The 21,531-nt window shown below is 40.3% G+C and overlaps 1 protein-coding gene across 1 annotated transcript in view; it reads left to right on the top strand.

Annotated features, from left to right (window-relative positions):
* INO80D (INO80 complex subunit D) overlaps window positions 1-16,568 on the top strand; it is a 44,782-nt gene extending 28,214 nt beyond the window's left edge. Inside the window, exons 7-11 of the mRNA XM_066623496.1 lie at window positions 3,233-3,336; window positions 6,942-7,075; window positions 8,366-8,583; window positions 9,883-10,040; window positions 12,385-16,568. Of these exons, the coding sequence (XP_066479593.1) occupies window positions 3,233-3,336; window positions 6,942-7,075; window positions 8,366-8,583; window positions 9,883-10,040; window positions 12,385-13,556 (1,786 nt within the window). The 3' untranslated portion in view covers window positions 13,557-16,568. The remainder of the gene's footprint in view (window positions 1-3,232; window positions 3,337-6,941; window positions 7,076-8,365; window positions 8,584-9,882; window positions 10,041-12,384) is intronic.
* The last annotated feature ends 4,963 nt before the right edge of the window (window positions 16,569-21,531 follow it).

Below are 21,531 nucleotides of genomic sequence, written 5' to 3'. Positions count from 1 at the left end.
AGACCCCAATGGCTGTATATCATGGACAACAGTGGACCTTTTCTGTGATGATCTTAGCAGTAGTATGTGCTGGCTGTTTTTTCCTTCTTGGGCCATACAGTGGGACTGGGCTATTCACTCAGTTTTCTGTATTGCTGGCTAAATGGCCATTTTTGCAGTTTTTAAAAAAGAATATTGGTATAATTATAGAAAGATACAAACCATTTAGAATACAAAGTTTAAGTCCGTTTTCACAACAACCTTCATAACTATGTTCAAATTATTGAGAATAATACATATGGATGAATTTCACCTTGAAATGTATCATTCTAGAGTGCTTCAAACATAGACCATTTAAGAATAAAGAATTGCACAATACATTTACCTAGTAGCATAGTATGTAGCATAGTACCATAGTAATGTCATATGTTAATTTAAATAACATCGTAAGATCTATATCCTTAAAAACAGTTCAGTCTGATTTGTGGCACTGATTTCTTCTAATGACCAAACATAGATATTGTGGTACAGTTAAAAGTTTAATTACTAGCTCTACATCATTCATCTCTTCAGTACCCATAAAATAACAATAACATTACCTATAGATCTTCTGGAATCTTGTGGTGTTGTTTTCTCAATAAAACACAAAATTATTTTCTCCTACCACTTAACTGTATCACATTTCCAAAAATATGAATAAAATAATCATCTAAAACACTGCAATGCCAACACATATTTCCTGTAAGATAACTCATTTTATAGGTTGTCAGGTGCCGCTGAAACTGAGATTCTTTTTTCAGATTCCTTTTTGTTAGTGATGAAACAAACATGCTTCTAAATAAAAACCCTTGCATGTTGTGGTTCACCTCCATCTAGAACGTTGCCTCATTTTTTTCCTTTTGTCCCCTTTCTTTAACAACACCTTATGCAAACATCCAGTTATTTCCTTTTTATGATATTGGTTTTGCAATTTTAGTTTTATTTTTCTATTAACAGCCTTAATGCAGATGTTGCTTTTTCAAAAACAATTTTTTAATGCTCTACCGTAGCTCAGTGGTTGAACATCAAAAAGTCCCTGGCTCAATCTCAGTCTAGCTAGTTAGAAAGTAGAAAAACTGGAAGAGACAAGCTCCTGACACTCTGGAGAACTGCTATCTGTCAGAGTAGATGAGAACTGAACTTAAATGGACCAGCTATCTGTCTGACTGCTTATAAAGCAAGTTCAGCTATTCAAAGGAGTTGTTCTCTTATGATAAGCTGTGCAGGAGCTGGCAGAACACCGCAACTGGCAGAACACCGTGATTTTGATTATGATGCTCTGGTGCAGAACTTGATAATTACTATCTTACAGCCAAATCCTAAGACGTGCTGGTGCAACCAGGCCATATGGCCAGCCCTTCATCCAGTGCAGCTTAGGACCCAGTTGGAAGTCTCCTCAGGGTAAGGGGATATTTTTCCCCTTAACTGTGTCACGCCCAGCCATTACCCTATGGGGCTTCTCGAATCCATGCAGCTATATAACTGGAAAAAATTCAGGAAGCCAATGATAACACCAGTCAGGCTGGGAGGAGGGTTAGGATACAGCAGAGGCCTGTTGTGCCAGTCCCACCTCTCACCCAGGCCTGATACACTCCATTCTGCCCCCCTGTGCCCAAAAATGTCCGTCCCCACCACCCTGCCCACACACCTGTGCTGCCTGGTGCAAACCTAGCTGTTTTGGCCAGTGTAGGGTCTGGATGTGGCACTGCCAAGCTGGCACAGGCCTTCGTGCCGCCCCAGCCAGTTCACGAGTAGATGCTAATGTGCCTTACAGTTCACCACCGATTTAGGATTGCGCTGTGAAGCCCTTTTATCCAACACAGAATGGCTTCAGTTGATTTTTCTCCTCATGAAATTTGTAGGCACTTTATACATGGACATGGGGCACATCTAGTTTTATTGTTTTTACAGGGAAGCCATCATTAAAGTAGCATTTCAATTTTATATTTTTCTATAATGTTTTATTTTGATAAGCTGTTCAATATCTTTTGGACAGTTCCGCCAGCTGTTTGTACTTTCTTTTTCTCTTAATAAGGAAATATACCTTTTCTCGTTGCCACCTTTATAAGCTCAGTTGCAATTTAGCAATTTAGCATCACAGTGCCTTCCTTCTTGACATGTATAGAATTGCTTGGTATTCAATGTTTATAAGGATGTTGGAGACAGAATGAGTCCATGTCCTTGTGTTTCATTTTGGTTCAATTTTCCCCTGCTGGTTATAGCTTCACTCACCAGGACAATTGACAGCTGAAATCCTGGAAGGTGCAATATATCAGGGATTCTTCACAAGTCTGTTGAACATGGTTAATGGGCATAGCTCAGTTTAGTAGGATTTTGATAATTTCTTTATATAAAGCCTATGTTTTGTAGAGTCTCCCTACACTAAAAAAGACTAAAAAGCACTTCAGTCCCAGCAAGCTGAGCTATATTTTGTGCCTTGGGGCAATCAAAACTGTGAGCCAAGGAAAGTTGACCTCTGTGACCTCCATCCTTTATGCAGATTGGAGCAAATCTAAATTACTTGCCACAGTCTGTTCTGCCATTCTTGATATTTTGTGTAATTAATACTCAGCTTGCTAGTTACAGGACAAGGATACTGAGTCCCTGTTCCCATCTTATTTAGCCCACTTCTCTGCTTTCTGAGGTTTCAGCGGTATTCCCCACAAACATTCAGGCAGATGGCAGATGGACAGAAGCCTGTTAAAATATGAAAGTGAACCTTTTCCGGAAGCTGGGTTCTGCACCTACTTAAATATTCTCTGCTTCTGTGGACTTGTTTCAAGTACACAGCCTTGATTCGAAGCATTCAATTAACTGTTTTGGTTCTTTTATGCACTGGTCTGGCAGGGCTGGAAAAATATTTGTAAATTAATAATGGTTATTATTTTTTTGTTTTATCATTGGTGACTATTAGTTAAGTGTATGGAAGATAGTCAGTTACTGCAAGCAGATATCACCACTGCAAGCTTAAACCATTTCTGCCCAATGTTGCATATACGTAACAGAGACCAAATGTGTACACCTGTGGTCCAGGCAAAATTGGATTCATGTTGAGTGCCAATAGATGGGCCAATGATGAATATTAGCATCGTTCCCAGCTTGTGAACTTTCCTGCAACCCCTCCCATGGAACTGTTCAAATGCTGAGCTTGATATGGTCTGTTAGCCAAAAATGTAATGGCAGTTCTTAGCTTCCTCATGTCTTTTTGTTTCAGCACGAGCCAAGTGAAGCAGCAGGGTGCGTCACCATGTAGTGGCACCACGAAGGGCGAACCATGCACCAACAAGGCTCTTCCATTCACAAAACACTGTTTTCAACGTATCTTTTTTTGGGTCATCCTTCTATTTGTGTTGTGGGTTGATACTTCTGATCACCCCTCTTTGATCAATGTGTAATGCTGAACTACATCTGCTAATATTTCTGGAATCTGTAAAAGTAGCAGAGACGGCATGACGATGCAGAACTTAGGCCAGATAAGTCAATGGGTACTGCTGTGTCTGTGACAGTACCAGTGGCTTCCATGAACCTAGTTTACGTATGTTCCATTTTCAATTTGCAAATCAAGATCCTGGAGTGTCAATCCTTGTGTCATTGATTTATAAGCTGGGAAGCATCCATTGGAGAGTGATGCATAATTTTTGTTAGTCATGCTTGTTTGCCCCAGGATTTGTGACTTCTTGCTTAGAAGAGAACCATCTGCCAAATAGGCAGGTTTTTATTGGTAGAAATGGACTGAGTGCAAGGTAGATTCAGTGGCCAATGCATGACAAGAAGGCATAAATGTCCATTTAGCTGGACAGTTGTATGCCACCTTTACACTTCCAAAGAGGCTCTCAGGGGCTTATATTCTGCTGAAAACACAAAAGATAATAAAATCATTGTCAAACATTTATTTTAGATAAATCTTGTCCTTAAAACAGGCTGAGATCCTTAGGGTTGAATGGGGGTATTTGAAGCCAGGTCGGGCTTGTCCTAGTCTGACCCTCTACACCACACTCACAGAAGCCTCTAATTAAAATACTTGATGGATTGGGACAATGCAAAATCTATAGGTAGATTTCTATTACTTGGACTTGTCTTAGGGCACTGAGGATTGAGGGTCCATGTGTTCTGCTGTTGTCCTATATACTACACTGAAAGGCTGAAGAAGGGCTGGAAATTTAGGTAGAACTTGGTTAACAAACTAGTGAAGAACCTAGACAGCATCTGCCTCAGCTTCAGTTACCTTTTGGTATCCAGAATTTCTCAGTTTGTGCTATTACTCACCTCCAGTGTGGAGGAACAAACAAATTTATAGTTGAGATTTATCATTATTAAAAATGGAAGCACAAGGATGACATTGCCTCTGTGAGGTTAGTAGGTATGTTCTCACAATATAGCTGAATAATCTCATATCTGAAGTAAGCTTAAAGTTTTTAGCCGGGAGTGTAGGTACAAGGAACTTGAGAGAGTGAAATGACCTGTAATGACTGAGAGATGAACGTGGTATAGTTTTGCAGTATCAATAGGAGAGGCAGAAACCAGGGAGAATGAAAGTCCTTAGGTTAGAGACCTTGACAAAGGAAGAAGTTGAACATGAGAGTAGGGAATTGCTGGAGCAAAGAAAAGGAAAGATTTGAAATTCAAGATGCTCAGAATTTTAATAAGTTTTCTATGTCTTCCCACCCTTTACCTTATACCTTACTTGAGCCTATTACAGGTTTTTACCTGCTCCTTTCTAATTGCATATCTTGCTTTAATTTAAAAGTAACTCCTAGGCACTGAAGAAAAAACTGTGAATTATAAAGAGAACAATGAAGACAAGGTTGACTGAGTACAGAAAGGGCCCTTTGTAGATGAGACAAGAACAGAGTATCCAAGAGCAAATGGCAGATAAAAGATCGACAGAACACTGAAAAGCTTTTAAAATCTGGGCTCTGTTAGTACATTGACCCAATTAGACATGTTAGTAGACTGATTCGTGTATCCAGCAGCCCCTGTGCAATTTCCTGTAGCATGGCACCGGACTGCTGAACTCACATCCAGAAGGCACTTGTGGAGAAGCACAGTTTGAAACTAGCCACATGGAGGTTGTACATTCGTTCTTTTGTTCTTTTGTTCTTTCTTTCTAGTGACCACAAGGGTTATTCTTTAGGCCTAAAGAATAATCTAAATATAATCTGGAATCGCAGGATAGATTAGTCATGTGGATTTGTCCATGCTCTTTGTATACCCAACATAATTATCCTGCCGTTGTTCACTTGGTTGCTTGTTTGAGGTGAGGCAAGTGCCCTCAAAGTGAAAGCTCGCCATGCCCCTTGTCGGTCACTTAAATGCAGAACTAAAGCAGGTGAAGTAGTTTTTACCAGAAGCTGCATGCTTTAAAGAAGATAGAGAAGGGAAAGTGTCTACTGCAGTTTGAAGGGAAAAACTGTTAGAAAACCTGAAAATTCATAAAGTATATATCTTTTCTGAGCAATATAATTTCAGACTCTGGCTTCAATGTATTGATTGCCCCTGTACGTCATCTTTCAGAAAGGCAGGAAGAATTTAACCGTTTTTGTTTTTCTTTATGTGGATGACAGAAATCCTCTCTTTAATATTAGAGTATGGATTGTCATTAGTTGGTTAGAAAGCAAACTTATTGATTGCATTGCCTCACAAATGACAGTATTGATTAAAAATCTCTAGGAAACAGGCACACAAACTCATTAGCAAAAGAGCAACTTCAATAAACCCATCTTAATAAATAATGAAATCATTAGCAGTTCTGCTTGATGGCAGTTTTCTGCTTTAACTGTTGACCTTGCATCTTCCCGTGATGCTTGAAACACAAATGACATTTTAAGGCATTTACTGAAAGCTGGATCTTAATACATGTTGGCATCCTTCAGTCTCGGAAGACTATGGTATTGCGCTCTGAGTAGTGGTTCTGGAACAGAGTGTCCACTCCAGTGCGTGAAGCCTGGATAAAGTAGATATGGAGGATATACTGTTACCCATGCAGCAAATCCCCCCTCTCCACGTCGCTGGAATGGTCCAATGGAAAGGCAGAAGCCAATACGGTTGGTTCCAGCGGCATCGCAGGAGTTGCCAGAACGTGACTGTGTTCAGCCATGAACTGCCTCAGGGACTCCGGCTCAGGATTTTGCCTCAAGGTTGACTCCTGAAGCCTCTTCCATAACTGGATGTAGCCACAAGGCAGTGGAGATTTGGGATCAGAGTTTTACCTCTCAGATAAGCTGCCTTCCCAGGCTAACGAGTCCCATCTACCCAGTGGCTGTTTAGTCACCTCTTACGATAAGTACAGCCAAACTGAGGGCCTATTCTTATCCCCCAGGGTTGATCTTAATACAGGGGGCTCCAGTATTTGCAGATCCCATATCCGCATATTCAGTTATCTGCTGATTGGGTCCATGCGCCCCCCTGTGCGCACCCTGTCCAGTAGCGAGGGGAGCTCTGCTCTCCCCTTACCTCCGGAGAGTCCTATGAGTCCAACAGAGGCTACAGATGTCTGTCCGCAGACTCTGTTGTGCTGAGACTGAGCTCTAGAGCTCAAAATGTGACTTCCAGTTTTACAGAGAAACCGGAAGTGACTTTTTTTAATGCCGTATAAGGCATTTCTCCGTAAAACCAGAAGTCACATGTTTTGAGCTCTACAGCTCAGTCTGAGCCCGAGAGAGGCCACAGGCAGATGTCCACAGCCTCTCTGGGCTCAGAGGACCCTCTGGAGGCTCAGCTCCAGACGGTGGGGGGCAGCCATTTGCCCCTATCCACTATTTCAGGTAACCGCAGGGGATTCCGGAATGGAACTCCCACAGATACATGGGCACGCCTGTGCAGAATAGCATTCAATACTCTGTCTTTTTTACTGTCTTTGCAAATCAAGTAGTCTTGTATTTCCCACCTATATTGCATGTTATTCCTGACATACATTTGCACAGATATCCTCTTGAACCGATCACAGCAGCTTTTCTCAAGTTGCACAGCCAAGTTTGCCGATGGACAGCAATGCTCTGTGCCAGTTTTTGACATTACACATCAGACACCCCTGTGTGAAGAACACGCCAAAAAAATGGTAAGTTTGTGTGATCATCAAGTTACTGTAAAAACATATACACTGCAACAGTGTATTTATAACAAGCCGGTAGTGAAAACGAATATTAAGAAATTTGTTGTTGCCCAATTTTTACTGTGAAAGCTGCTCTGGGAACATGGTGTTGAAAAGACTTATATACATATTCTAAATAAATAATTCATTTGCTTATTTTTTAAAATATTTGTATGTAATTGTTTTGTGCCAGGTCTCCTCAAGATAGTTAAAGTGCACTCACTCACACACATGCACCAGTGAATAATACAATAAAACCAGCAGACAAAGAAAATCCCAGTACAGCAACTCCACAGGTCAATAATAGAGTGACCTGACTTACCATAAGAGAGCAAACAGCAAAGCGGAATTAACTTTTCCTAGAAGAGAGTTCAAGAGCCCTGGTGCTACCATAGAAAAGCTGTGTCCTAGATTATCCTTCCACCATACTTCTAACAGCAAGGAGGCTTGAAACAGGACCTCTGAGGAAAATCTTAAGGATGTTTGAGTGGAAGGAGGTTGTCTTTTAGGTTCCATGTGCTCAGGTCGTTTAAGCCATCAAGCCACGGAATCGCATCAATGTACAGCATATTCACATCTTCCTTCAGAAGACTGTAAATTGAGCTTCTGGAGCAGATGGCAAGCTAAGAATGACTGTCCTCTGTATATGCATTTATGTGTCCATACATCTTGTCCACTTATGAACTCCCAGTGCACATAAACTTGCAGCATGAATACAAACATAATCTGCAGAAAATGGGGCCACATATCACCCTAAAGTTCTTTCTCCTTTGTCATATCATGGTATTTTTGTTGAAAAGTAGTATATCAATAATATATAATAATCATAATGTGTTCTTAGTTCAATTTTTCATTTTTGTATGCAGTTTTGTTCTGAAAAGTAATTGCCTTGCCTTGTGGTGTGCCATGCTGACTACTGCTGCTGTGTTCATGGAAAAGTGACTATATCTAACCTTGGACTGTGAAATTCTTCTTTGTGATTAAATGTCACTCCTAAACATCTCGAATATCACATTTTAGCCTATCGTTCTGTGACCAAATTTGAAATAGTTTGGTTTAAATGCTCTTTCACTTCCACTGCCCACCATGCCTTGGTATTTGAGAAATACAAACCAGTTTTCAGTTTCATGGTTGACTTTTTAAATTGTTTGGTGTTCTGTATTGACTTGCATGATGTAGAAGTTCTTATGAGTGGCAAGAAAAGATGGAAGAGCTTCACTTATTCTTTATATGCTCTTTCCGTTCTGTTTTGAAAAGGATAACTTCCTGAGAGGAGACAGCTCCCGTAAAGTTCAGCACCAGCAGCAGAGGAAACCCAGGAAAAAAACAAAGCCACCTGCACTTACCAAAAAACACAAGAAGAAGAGAAGGCGGGGACCACGACGTCCCCAGAAACCAATTCCTCCTGCTGTGCCCCAAGGAAACCTCAGTATGCCCACCAGCGTCTCACTGCCAATGGAGATCTCCCATATTCGGTCAGTGCCCATTAGCATTTTATTTTCAAGTTTACTAGCCTTTGCAGGAAAAGAGAGCCTGAGTGAATCAACATTTGAAACTTCCTTAAACTTGAGTCAGACCGTTGGTCCATCTTGGTCACCATTGTGTACATTGACTTGGCAGCAGTTCTTCAGGGCTTTAGAGAGGGAAGAGCTATGGCCGCATCCCAACGGGTATGCATAGAATATTTCCTGGATATTGCATATGGATATATTCTATGCTGCCTGTACAAGAAGTAGGCTAGCTAAGGCTGCAATCCTGTACACACTTTCCTGGGAGTAAGCACCCACTGAAGGCAGTGAGATTAACTTCTGAGTAAACAGAATCATGTCACAAGTTTTCTTTCACAGTTAGTTAATACAAAACCTGAGCCAGATTTTGCTGTGTCGAGTCCTTAATAATTGGTGAACATAAAGCTGAATAGCCATTGAGGAAAGGTTAGTGGTGGGCAGTCATTCTGCACCTTCCAGTCTGAGCAATAACCCATGCATCTTTAATTTACCATCTCTCCATGTATTGCTCTCTTTTCTTTCTTAATAACAAATTGCTCTGCCAAACAGGGAGATATTTGTGTTGGCACTGTATATTGTCAAACACTGAAATCTCTTGAAAAAGGGAGAAGCGGTTTCTATTGTGACTGGGACACATCTTACATACTAGTTCTGGTGAATAAATTAACATGAAATTTAACTATCAATACAGTAATACTTCCCATAATGCTGCCTTCTTTAGCACAGTTTTGTTACAGCTGTCTTGATCCTGGATTGATTGACAACTGTTGTAACCAGTGGGAGCAGTACATAGAGTGGTGGCTCCATCCACATTTCTTAATTTTTTAAATGCACACTTAAAGCCCTCTCACATCAGCCCAGTAATGCAAGTTGCAAGTTGCATCACTGTTTAAAAATTGCTGGTGTAAGTTCATGCAGTGTCTGTTTTGTCAGTTCTGTGCCAAGCACATTAGAGGAGGTGAAAAAGCAGCAGGGTTTTTTCTAGATCCAGTGCATAGGCTCTTAGTTGCAACCCTACATATTTCCTAGGTGGAAGAAGTTGCCTGACAAGCATTTTCCAGGGATAGGATTATGCAGTGGCTAGAACTTTATAAGTCACTATAACAGCTACAGCGGCTCCCATAGATTCAGGTTGTGGTGGCAGGATGGTGAGCTAGGACATTTGGAGAAAGAGAGAGCATATGCATCCTAGAACAGGTCAGTGCCCAGCAGCCAGGCATGGGTACCAGACTGAGGGGGGGGTGACTGGCTTTCCTATATTCCTAGGAGCCCTTCCACGCCGGACTTGAGTACTGATGAGCTGCCAGATGACATCGCCAATGAAATCACAGACATTCCACATGACCTCGAATTGAATCAGGAGGACTTTTCTGATGTTCTACCGCGGCTGCCTGATGACTTGCAAGACTTTGATTTCTTTGAAGGTATCGTCTCGCCCTTGGTTTTGTGTGAAAATCAGTTTAGATAACAAAATGTGGAAAAGCAGGTTTGAGTTTAGTTTTAAGTTTGGAAGTAGCTTCATTTCTCTTCTGCATTGGTTAAATAATTTAGGAGAATACTGGAACATGAAGATAAAAAGTAATGGCTCAGACTTCTAATACTTCTAATACTAATGTCAGTATCCTGGGTCTAACGCATCACCCCTGAATTTGAAAATATCAAGCAAACATTGCTGTCACCTGAAAATGTGTTAACCCAGCGTTCCCAAACTTGTCATCCGTAGTGGGTCACAGGCTCGCTGCCAGGCATTATGGGACGCAACATGGAAGTCGCTTTGGGTTGTGGCAGCATGTGTGTTGCACTGCATCATGCAGTGTGTACTTAAACAGTGAGTCATGACCCACCTAATGGGTCACAACCTGATTTGTTGGTTGGTTGCGTGCCTGCCATGGCCAGGAATCTGCAGGGCAGCCTGGAGCACAGCGTGGCACAGCCAGTGATGCGACCCAGAAGTGACTTCTGCATCACATGCCATGATGCCTGCAGATTTCCTGGTTGTGGCAGGTCACAACCCACCAAAAATTCATGACCCATGGTTTGAGAAACACTGTTTTAAACCAATTTTGGAGAACCATCTGTTCTTTTCTCAATATTTTAATACCTCTTTTATTTTTTTTATTTTTATTTTTTTAATATATTTTATTCATTCATTTCAGATACAGGAAAGGAAATAGGTTTAACTTTGGGTAGGGTACAACACAGGTTACACATAAGGTTTGGCCCCAGATTCCAACATACATCATTTAGTTAACACAGAAAAAACACAATAATCATCAATACAAAGGTTCGCATATTTATCAATATAAAAAATTGATTTTTACGAAATATTTTAATACCTCTTTTAATAGTTTACTGTATTTTTTCTTACAGTGCAAGCCTATGCATATCTACTTAAAATAAACCCCATTAAATTCAATGGGACTTACTTCCAGGTAAATGTGCATAGGATTGCAGACCTTTTAAGGTTAAGTTTGAGACAAGGATTTTTCATATTTTGGTAAAAGTAAATAATGGCCCTAGTAAATCATGGTTTGTTGCTGTGAGAATGTACTGTTATGAGCCTTGACATACACACTGTCCTTCTTCTCCCCTCCTGTTAACATGCAAGTGGAAGAAATCAGAAGCTTCCATTTGAGATTTATAATAAACTACATCCAAATGTAGGCAATAGTGTCTTGCAGAAAGTCATGGTTAGTTAATAAATCAGCCTTTCAATTTTGGATTGATATCCTGATTTATTAACTAAGTGTGGTTTACGTAAACTATTGTTGCCTATATGTGAGCATAACAGGAAACCATAGTTTGCTACAAACCACTAGCTTAACCCTTCTTACCTTCAGGGTAGGAAAGCTGAATACATGAGCCTAAGGCTCATGCCTTCTTGTACACATAATGACAAATCGTAGTTTGTGCATTTATGTCTGAAATAGGGTATTGTGTGGATTTTCATTTTCTTTTAATGTCTGCATAGCCAAATTTGAGGACCGTTATTAATAATTCAAAGTGAAAGCTTTAATACTGTAGATTTGACGAGTATTTTTGTTACAATAAAAGAAAACCATTATGACAACAGTAAGTTGTGTGCTGAAATGGTTTCCAAGTATCCCATTAGTAAGGGCAGATTTTGAAAGAGAAAGTACAAAAATTTACTTAACTCTGAAGGGACCTTGTTTCCTTCATTATCTGGTTAGTTAGCAAACCAGGATATCAAGCTAGGATTTGGTTTGTCATCCTGATGTGTTAACATTGTATTGTACAGACTATAATCTCCCCAAGTCACTCCCCTGGCTGAAAATACTTGGTGGTACATCATTAGGTCAGAGAGAAGTGCATGTTGAACAGCTTGAACATCCGCCGCATCTTTCCTTGGTCGATTTATATACATCAGTCTTTCTTAAATTGAGGAAAATTTTGCAGGAGCATTTTAGTGTTATATTGCAATGTAGGAGTTGGCGTTGAAAATGATGACGTGCCTGCCCTTACACTTAATGTTATGGAAGCATGCGCATCAACAGCCATCAAGAAATCAGCAATACCTATGTGGACCCCGTCCATTCACAATAGCAAAAAGTAATTTCATCTAAGCAAAAGTAGCTTTGTGAACGTACATGGCTAAAGCCTCTCTGAGGGAAGATTGGTGAACCTTCTGGTGGACTTCAGAACATTTTTTGCAGTATATGAAATGAAAGACAAACAAGTCATTGTCTCTTTGGCAGATTACTCTATAGGCTTTATGTCTAAGTTGCTTTTTTTTTTTAATTAATGCAGGTAAAAATGGAGATCTCCTCCCTACTACTGAAGAGGCAGAGGAGCTGGAACGGGCCCTGCAGGCTGTAACGTCTCTCGAGTGTCTGAGTACTATTGGAGTGCTCACACAGACAGATGGTGTGCCAGTTCAGGAGCTGTCAGACAGAGGAATAGGGGTATTCTCCACAGGTGCTGAAACTCCAGGAATTCAGTCCTTAAGCCGGGAAGTCAATGCGGATCTAGGTGAGCTACTAAACGGGCGTATAGTACATGATGACAATTTCTCTAGTTTGGACCTGGATGAGAGCTTGCTCCGTTCTGCTACCTTATCCAACCCACCTACGCCCCTGGCAGGGCAGATTCAGGGGCAATTCTCTGCCCCAGCCAACGTCGGCCTTACTTCTGCCACTCTGATCAGCCAGAGTGGGCTTGGGGAGAGAGCCTTCCCAGGACAGTTTCAAGGACTTCATGATGGCAGCCATGCCTCCCAGAGGCCACACCCTGCCCAGCTGCTCAGCAAGGCAGACGACCTAATCACCTCACGACAGCAATACAGCAGTGACCAGTCACACTCCTCACCCCATGGAAGCCATTACGACAGCGAGCATGTGCCGTCTCCCTACAGTGACCATATAACGTCCCCCCATGCCACCTCCTACTCTGGTGATAACTTGGCAGCTACATTCTCCACAGAGATGCCCATCATAGCACAGCATTTGCTACCATCGCAACTGGAGGTGCCACTTAGTGGGGTGGTGAACCCCAGGACTCACTGGGGGAACCTCCCAGTCAACCTGGGTGACCCCTCTCCATTTAGCAATCTGCTTGGTGCAGATGGACATCTCCTTTCCACCTCCTTGTCTACACCGCCTACCACGTCGCACTCAGAGACCACACAGCCTGCCTTCGCCACCGTGACCCCCAACAGCTCCAGTGTGCTTCCGGGGTTACCACAGACCAGTTTCAGTGGCATGGGTGCTGCATCTTCTGAACTCATGGCTTCCACTTCCCCCAAGCAGCAGCTCCCCCAGTTCAGTGCCGCCTTTGGCCACCAACTGAGCTCTCATAGTGGCATTCCCAAGGACCTTCAGCCCAGCCACAGTTCCATTGCTCCTCCAACAGGCTTCACAGTAACAGGTGCCACAGCTACTAGTACCAATAATGCATCTGCCCCTTTCACCACCTCCAGCTGAGCTTGTCTGTCTGAATTTCAGGCAGTTGGGGATCCTGATTTTTCTTTCCCTCCCCACTGTCTTCTCTTTCCTAGTTTTTTTTTTTGTCATCCCACTTCTTTTTTACAGACAATTTTTTCATTTAAAATAAAAAAGAGGAGGCTAAAAATAAAAGTCCTGATTCAGTACAGACCAGGGTTTTCCTCTTGCTAAGCTGTTCTCTATTGATCTTTTGTGCTGTTTATGTATTGGTGCTCATTTCCTCCTGGCAGGTTCTCTATATTTACCCAGTTAACACCCCCCAGTTAGGTAATACACAAAGTTACTGGATGTAATTTACCTTGGCCTGAGAAATGAGAAGATACCTCAGATTAAACCTAATGCAAGTTCTTATTTCTTAAGGTTCAGATCAGAGCTTTCAACCCTATTAGCATCTGGGGAGGAGGGAGGGTGCTTTATTATTATTTTTAAGGTTGAAAATGGGATGGAAAGTAGATCAGCCTTTTTTATTTGGTAATTGGGCACCACAGAATCAAGCCAAGACCATAGTTCAATTATTAATTCTGTCAACTTAACAGTGGGCTCTTGACCTCCTTTGTGAGCGTAGGAATGTGTGTGCATGAATGTGTGTATGTATTTTAAGGGTACATGACAATTCTTTCCTTTCCTTTCCTAAAGAAGCCCCCTTGAAACCAATGACTGTCCTTCCTGCATGCTGATTCATTTTCTTCAAGCTGGATTTATTAAATTGAAAAAAAAATTAAATACATGGGACAAGTTTGCTTGTACAGTACTTTTTGATTCAGAGAATTCAGAGTATTTAAGGTAGTAGTTAAAAAGATTAGCATTGATGAGAGGGAAGAGAAGGCATCTCTAAGTATTGGAATAAACTATCATGGCCTACCTGATTGGATAAAAATATGCTAATTTCTCCAGCTGATCAATTTACTGCAGTACTGTTGATGGGTTAGCTTTTTCCAGTAGAGCATTGTCCAGAATTTATCACATGAAAACAAATTCTTAGCTTGCAGAAGTGTTTTTTTTCCTTTCAAACTGCTATAGGTCAGATATGCTCAGTGATTTTACAAAGTTTTAGCCATCTTCTGTCATTCGATGCTCTTGAGGATTCCAGCAGGGGGTAGTGAGCCTTAATGGTATCTCAGAATACTTCTTCTATTTTTTATGAAAAGTTAGGTGTGGGAGAAAAACAAAACACCAAAAACACTATCCAAAGCATAAAGACAGGAATTCTCATCTCTTTTGCTAGTTGGCAAAAATGTCTGAAGCAGGAGATTCCAAAAGCATCACCTTATGCTCCCTGAAAAGCCTCAATTGACAGAATAGGGGTTGTGTCCTTTGTGAAGTTTTTCCTAAAAGGGGGGGGGGAATGTTGTTTGTGAAGCAACTATCTGTTACTCTCTTTCCCATATGCACACCCAACAGGGCTTTGTGCTTGTAGTGATTTTGATTCTCCCCAAAAAGTAAGTAGATTTATGCAGTTTTTTTCCATTAAGGCAAGTTCTGCTGCTTCTCTATGTTTTATGATATGGAAAGAATGGCCATTTACTCTTACTTAAGACCAGGCTTCATTTATTATGGTGACATGTTTGGAGTGTTCGTAATTTTGTTTAATGTTACGATATATAAAAAACATATAAAAGTAAGGCATACTCTAGTAGACCATTTTAATTGGTTTAAATTGGGGAATAAAAAAGTCACTTTTTGTGACTAAGAAAGTGGTAATTTCTTCATCTAGCTTTTTGTATTCCGCTTACAGTGATGCTCAAGGAAAATATGACACAGGCTAGATAAAGTCCTTGACTTCCTGAGAGAGGAAAGGGGTGGTGATGGTTCCAGGAATTGCCTGTTTAGGAGCCATTAGAGTGATGTCCTTATTTTTTAAAAATGTGCAGCTTATTGCTTTGAAAAGAACTGCAAGTTAGAATTTCCTCCACATACGTCGGCCAGAAATGTTTTGTGCTTTGAACCTCATGGATATTTTTATTTTCACCTGAATTGAAATGTATAGTAAACATCTTAAGTATCGTCCATTTATAGAGTTAAGCGTTTTAAGTGGCACTAAGCATTTAAATAAAGCTCCTCACATCTTATTCTACATGGCTTACAATGTGTTGCAAAATGAGGCTCCACTTGCCAGAGGCTGCCATCATGCCCACTGCCATTTTGGTTTTCATGCATAGCGGACAAATAATTGTTGTCCTTCTCTCCGCCCCCCCTTTTTTGTGGTTTCCATGCAGTTTGAACAGATGAGATGATTAGCTCTCCCAGGAAGGCGATTTGGTTTGGCAAACTTCTTGTCATTACAATAAATGCTACTTGGCACAATTTTATTCTACTGTTTTAAAATCAAGATAATAACTGGGATCCAAAGAGCCATCTATAGTTTTCTGTGCATGTGTAAGGGCTTTTCAGCCACCTGCTTCCTACTGGAGCTGCCCCCCCCCCCAAAAAAAAAAACAGGGTCAAAAAAACCTTCTGGAGCAGCAGCCCATAAGCTGTGAAAGGTGAAGGAAAAACTAGCAAGTTGTGAATGAAAATTAGCGAGTAGCGAATTTTACTGTAGTCCATTCTGCTAGTTCTCATGAATGTCCACATTCCTTTTTAAACACACACACTCCATTCATAGGTCTTACAAAGTCTGGTGTGCATCCCTTGACTCAGTGGTGCTGCTTTTTTGTTTGCGAGACAGTGGGAGAGCATCTGAAGCTACAATAGGTCCAAGCCACACATTTGGGCAGGGAACAGGTCAAGTTTCAGGTGTCTTGCAAGTCAGGATTTGTGTGTGTGTGTGGGGGGGGGGGATCCCAAGTGTTCATTTCAAGCCTGGGTTTTAAGATTTCCATAGTTTCATTACCCTAATCACAGTGGGTTATATCCAAAGCAAGTTAACTACGATTAAGCCCAACTGAGTATAATGGAACTTAATTTAGCCATGACTAATTTATCTCATTGATTTCAATGGTGCTTTGTCATGATTAACTTTCTTTGAATAAAACAAGACTATGCTTAAAGTTGCTGAGATAACTCGGAAATCTAGAGAGAGATACCTTTGTGTTTTGTTCAGGTGAATCATCTCTCTCTCTTTCTAAGCAGTTTCTGAACTAACCTCAAGTTGTATCGTGAGTAGCAGCAATGATGTTACCACCTTTTAAAAGAAATTCAAGATTGCTTCATTGTTGGTTAACAGTAGACTTCTTATGTTATCCAGAAATGCAAATAGTGAAGTTTGGCACACTTGCTCTGTGTCAAAACTTATATTTTATATATTAACACAAGAAATTAAACTATGTAGGATCAGCAGTTTTCACATTGTTGTCCAGGTTTGCAAGTGGAAAAAAAAATGATTAGCTGGTTTCAGTGAATTATTACTGAACATTTATGTATACTGCATATCATTTCTTGGAACTTGGCTTGCTTTCTCCTTTTTTTTTGGTTCTGGTTGCATACATCTTCGCTTCCCAGCAGTCTCAGAATTAAGAGTTTCTGGTTGAAATGTATGAAATAAGAGCCTGCTTTTCTTTTGCCACTGGGGGGCACCATTTAGAAAGATTCTTTTTTTCTTGAGAACCTGAAATTGTGAGTGACACACATTTAATCTTTCCCGGAGCAAGAGAGCTAGTGAGACAAAATACAGGGCTGTGAAAGAAGAGAGCAAGTTCAGTATATTCATTGTAACTCCTTTCGCAAACACAGAGTAAATACATGAACTGGATTAATAGTTTGAACGAGGTCTTTTTGTCTTTATTCTCTTGTTAGTTGTGAGGGCATTTTAATTAATTTCATAGATAATGTTACCAAATTTGTGCTGTCAACAATGCAGTGCAGATTCCTTCTGGATGGCAATCTGCTTTAGCCTCTTGCTTGTAATATGAAGTGGACTGATTTACCCTGAAACACCAGCACCTAAAAACAAGCAAACAAAAAAACCCACCTTACAAAATGGATCTAGTCTGAAGAGTTGGGCTGTTGGGTTATGCAACAGAGAATCTATGTCCTCTGGGGAAAGGGGTCAAACCAGTTTCTCTGAATGGTGATGATGATCACTATCCAAATCGGGGCATGTCTCAGGGATTCCTTGTGGAAATAAGGGCAGTTAAAATAGTTTTAAATAATTTTAATGTAGATTGTCATCACAGCATGAGTGCTAGAAAGAGAATACCCTTTTCATTTTTGTAGCCTGTAGTGTGTGGTGTGTGGGGTTCTTTCTCTTCTCGAAACTGTGCTCAAATCTAACACATGATTTCTCCCCATCGTGCTCAACTTTAAGCATTTATTTAAAAAGACCTTTCCTTCCTGCCTGTACCATGAGTATTCAGAATACTTAATGTAAATTTTTAAGACAAAGGTATATTAATTTATGATATTAACATCACCTCATAAATTATAAGTTTTATACTAAAAACTGTATTGAGTGTAATGAATTATGTTGCGTATGTGTTTTAATAGCTATAAAATTATACACTTTTCTTTTTTGAAAAACAGCAGAAAAGAATTCTAGTGGAGCACCTTTTTACACTGGATATTTGCCGTGTCAAGGTGTACAGCAATTCTTTGCTACCTTGCAGATACAAATGAATATATATATATATAAGTATAAAATATATTAGGTGAAAATGATATCTTGTATTGATGAAACATACAACTTTTTTTGTCCCGTATGTCCCCACTCTGCGGATCCTTGTTTCTCTGCAATAATTTATCTGTGGCTTGTACCTATGATGGTTAGAGGTTTTTTTTTTAGTTACAGGGTAAATAGATCAAATTTGAAATCCAATTGCTGCAGCTGGAAATGGTGAACCAAGTTTGTAAAACTCCCCCATCCCACTTAAATATATTTATTTCCAGTTAGACCTGCAGGTTGGATGTTTAAAATGACAAAATATTAAATCTGGGATCCATGGTGTCTTATTCAGGAATTTTCTCCCTTTCCTCACAAAGGAATTCCCACTGTGACTTATAAATAGAACTTGGGTATCTTGTGTGCATGTCTCTCTCTCTCTCTTTCTCACTCACACACATACAAGCGCACGCACGTTGGGGGAAGAGACTGTATGTGTGATATTCGAATGTGTATATTTGTATGTAGGTTATGGGGTGTTTTGTTTTTGGCTTTTTTTAAATAAAGAAAAAGTAGTTGAAGAGTGATAGAGTGTATTGTGGAAATGTGATTACTTAGTTGGGATTATTTTGTGCTCACTGTTATACAAATAACCAAACTACAGAAAATTTTGTTTCAAGGCTAATTCTGATATCATGTTGTTGGGTTTTAAAAATTTTTTTCTTATTCTAATTGAGCCCTGTTAAAATGACAGAAAATGCCATATATCCAAGACAGCCTTTATTTAAAAATAAATAAATTAAAAGGGGTTTTGCTCATGCAGGATTTAAAGTGAAGTTTTTATGTTTGATGGGAATATGAGACATGAGATCCTATACATGTTCAGGGTAGTACAAGAGTCTTCTGCCTCCAATCTGAAAATGGGTCCTTGTTACCAGATTATAAAGCTTCATGTACGGTGGCTTGCTGTCCCCAAGTTACACTTTCCTGTCAGAGCTGTTTGCATTGTATTTTGGAAGGGAATCAAGTGTCTTACTGTTGAAAAATACTTACTTGGGAGCTTCTGGGCAGGACTAAAACTAAAGCTACTTTCAGTCCCAAAGATGGCCTCACTAACAATCATTTTAGTTACTGATAACTTCACAACTTGGAACAAGAAAGGAATTCTTATTTGGGCTAGTGCAGTTATAACATGGGCTGCTGGCCAACGAGCAAATGGGAGCCATCTTTAGAAGCATGGTTTCCCTCCCTGCAGCCACATGAATAAATTGCACACATGCACACAACCATTGTGGTTAAGCAGTGTGACAATATCATCATTAAGCGTAGTTGCGGCTACCCGGGGTTTCCCTTGAAAACCTTTTGGTTAGTCTTAGCTATAGTTAATGCTTGTACAAACATACTTGCTTAAGCCATTTCTGCCCAATGTTGCATATATGCAATAGGGATCAAATGTGTACACCTGAAGGCTGACATAAATGGGTTAATGGCAGTAAGATGAGAGGGGAACTTAGTCCAGGCTGTGGGAAGGGAAAGTCTCTTGCAAAGTCTTCTCCAACATTTGCTTGGTGTGGTTTTCAGGGAGCCCTGGGTGCATGTACACCAGCCTTTAATGAGAGGCCCCAAACATGTTTGTTCATTTCCTTTCACATTTAGATACATTGAACAGCAGTATCCAAGCTGGAAACAGCTATGCCTTGAATGCTGCATGTTCTGTTGCTGTGAAAACCATGTCATGGAAATTAAAACATCTCTATCAAAATTTCTGTTGGTGCACAGAATCACATCAGGGGCTTTCTTTGCAAAAGAGGTGAAAAAAATTCTTGCAGCTGATATGCTCGCTTCCATATTTTTTCCAGTTATTTGTATGAAAATCATATTCCTTGTACATATGCATGCCAGTAAGAAGGGGGAAAATGTGGGTTGTTTATGGTCTTGCTTCCTATTAGGTGGTGAATATGGGAAGTACCAGAGTGAATTTATTTATGGGGAAGAGTAGACTCCTTTTTGTGTATACGTGTACAGAGAGATGTATATCAGATGTGGCAGCACTTGGCTGAATGTGGAATTGCCCTTTCCATGTACAAAAGATAATATGAATGTGAGACTTCTAATTCTATAGATGTGTGCATATTTGTGTCCATATGCTAGGTATACGTGGCACACACATACAAAATATATGTTACGACGAGTATGTGCGTGGGTATAGAGATCTATGTATAAGAAGCTGAAATTGTAGTTTCATTTGAGGGTTTTGGATGACTTCAAACTGCGGTTTGATTGCCACGACTTCAATTAGCATGGAATTATCTTAATGTATTTGCTTTTGTTTCTAATATAAAAGCCCTATATGATCTCTTCCAGTTGGTCTACATGCACCCCTTTTGCATACCTTTAATCCCGCTCTACTACCATACCAGAACTTCCCTCCGTCAGCGCCCAGTCTTTTGCGTAGGTCCCTCCCTTGTCACCAGGACAAGAGTCCCACTCAGTACAAAGTTAAATCCTGCTACTAATTCCCACCTTTCTTAAACGACTTGTTTTGAAACCAGTTAAACTGAAAACGCTTTTGAATAAGCACGCATCTTTTTGGTTTATTATGCCAAAGCTTAAGTAAATCCATAAGCACAGTTGGCTGGGTCCGTTTCCATGTTGTGATGCAAAAGTATTGGGAAACTCCTCATTTTCCTTTAAGGTGTGCCAGAGTGGTATCTTTTCTGCTAAAATTTCCAATTTTAAGAGTTCTCCACTTATTTGGAAAATTGCTTGGAGTTGGAAGATCGCTCTCAACACAAATATCACTTTGAACCAATGTTTTATCAAATTTTAGACTTGGGGCCCAATCCTATTCAACTTTCCAGCACCATTGCAGCCCTGAGATAAAGGAACAAATGTCCCCTCACCTTGAGGAGGCCTCTGTGACTCCCACCCCCACTGCAGGATGCAGCGCACACCCCATTGGCACAGTTTTATCAGCTCTGGAAACTTTGATAGGATTGGGCCCTTAATGTTTCCATGAGAATTAAATAATTATTTTGGGCCAAAATATTTTTTTTCCCCTTGTTGAGAGTGAAAATATTTGTGCATCTTAAGCTAAAGACTCATTCACATGACCAAAATGGGTGATTTCAATGCACTTTATAGTTGGTCAGATAACAAAGTCCACTATCTGATTGCTCTGTTACAGAACCTGCCTGCTTAATTTTCAAGACATAAGCTGTTTAGTCAGTTATGATCAACTAAATTTGGGGTACAACCCAAGAAGAGCGGTATGGGGAGAGGAATGACTGACCATAAGGCACCGCCAGTTTGAACCACTTTGCCACACAGTAATGCACATTTAACTTTTCATCCTGAACTAATTTTTGGTCATGTGAACAATCCTTAAATTTGAGCTCCTATAGCCTCTCACAAAAT

This window comes from Tiliqua scincoides, chromosome 1 (genome assembly GCF_035046505.1).
Source record: "Tiliqua scincoides isolate rTilSci1 chromosome 1, rTilSci1.hap2, whole genome shotgun sequence".
In the NCBI taxonomy this organism is placed as follows: domain Eukaryota; kingdom Metazoa; phylum Chordata; class Lepidosauria; order Squamata; family Scincidae; genus Tiliqua; species Tiliqua scincoides.
The sequence above is the reverse complement of the archived record's forward strand: the minus strand, read 5'-3'. Positions and strand labels throughout refer to the sequence as shown.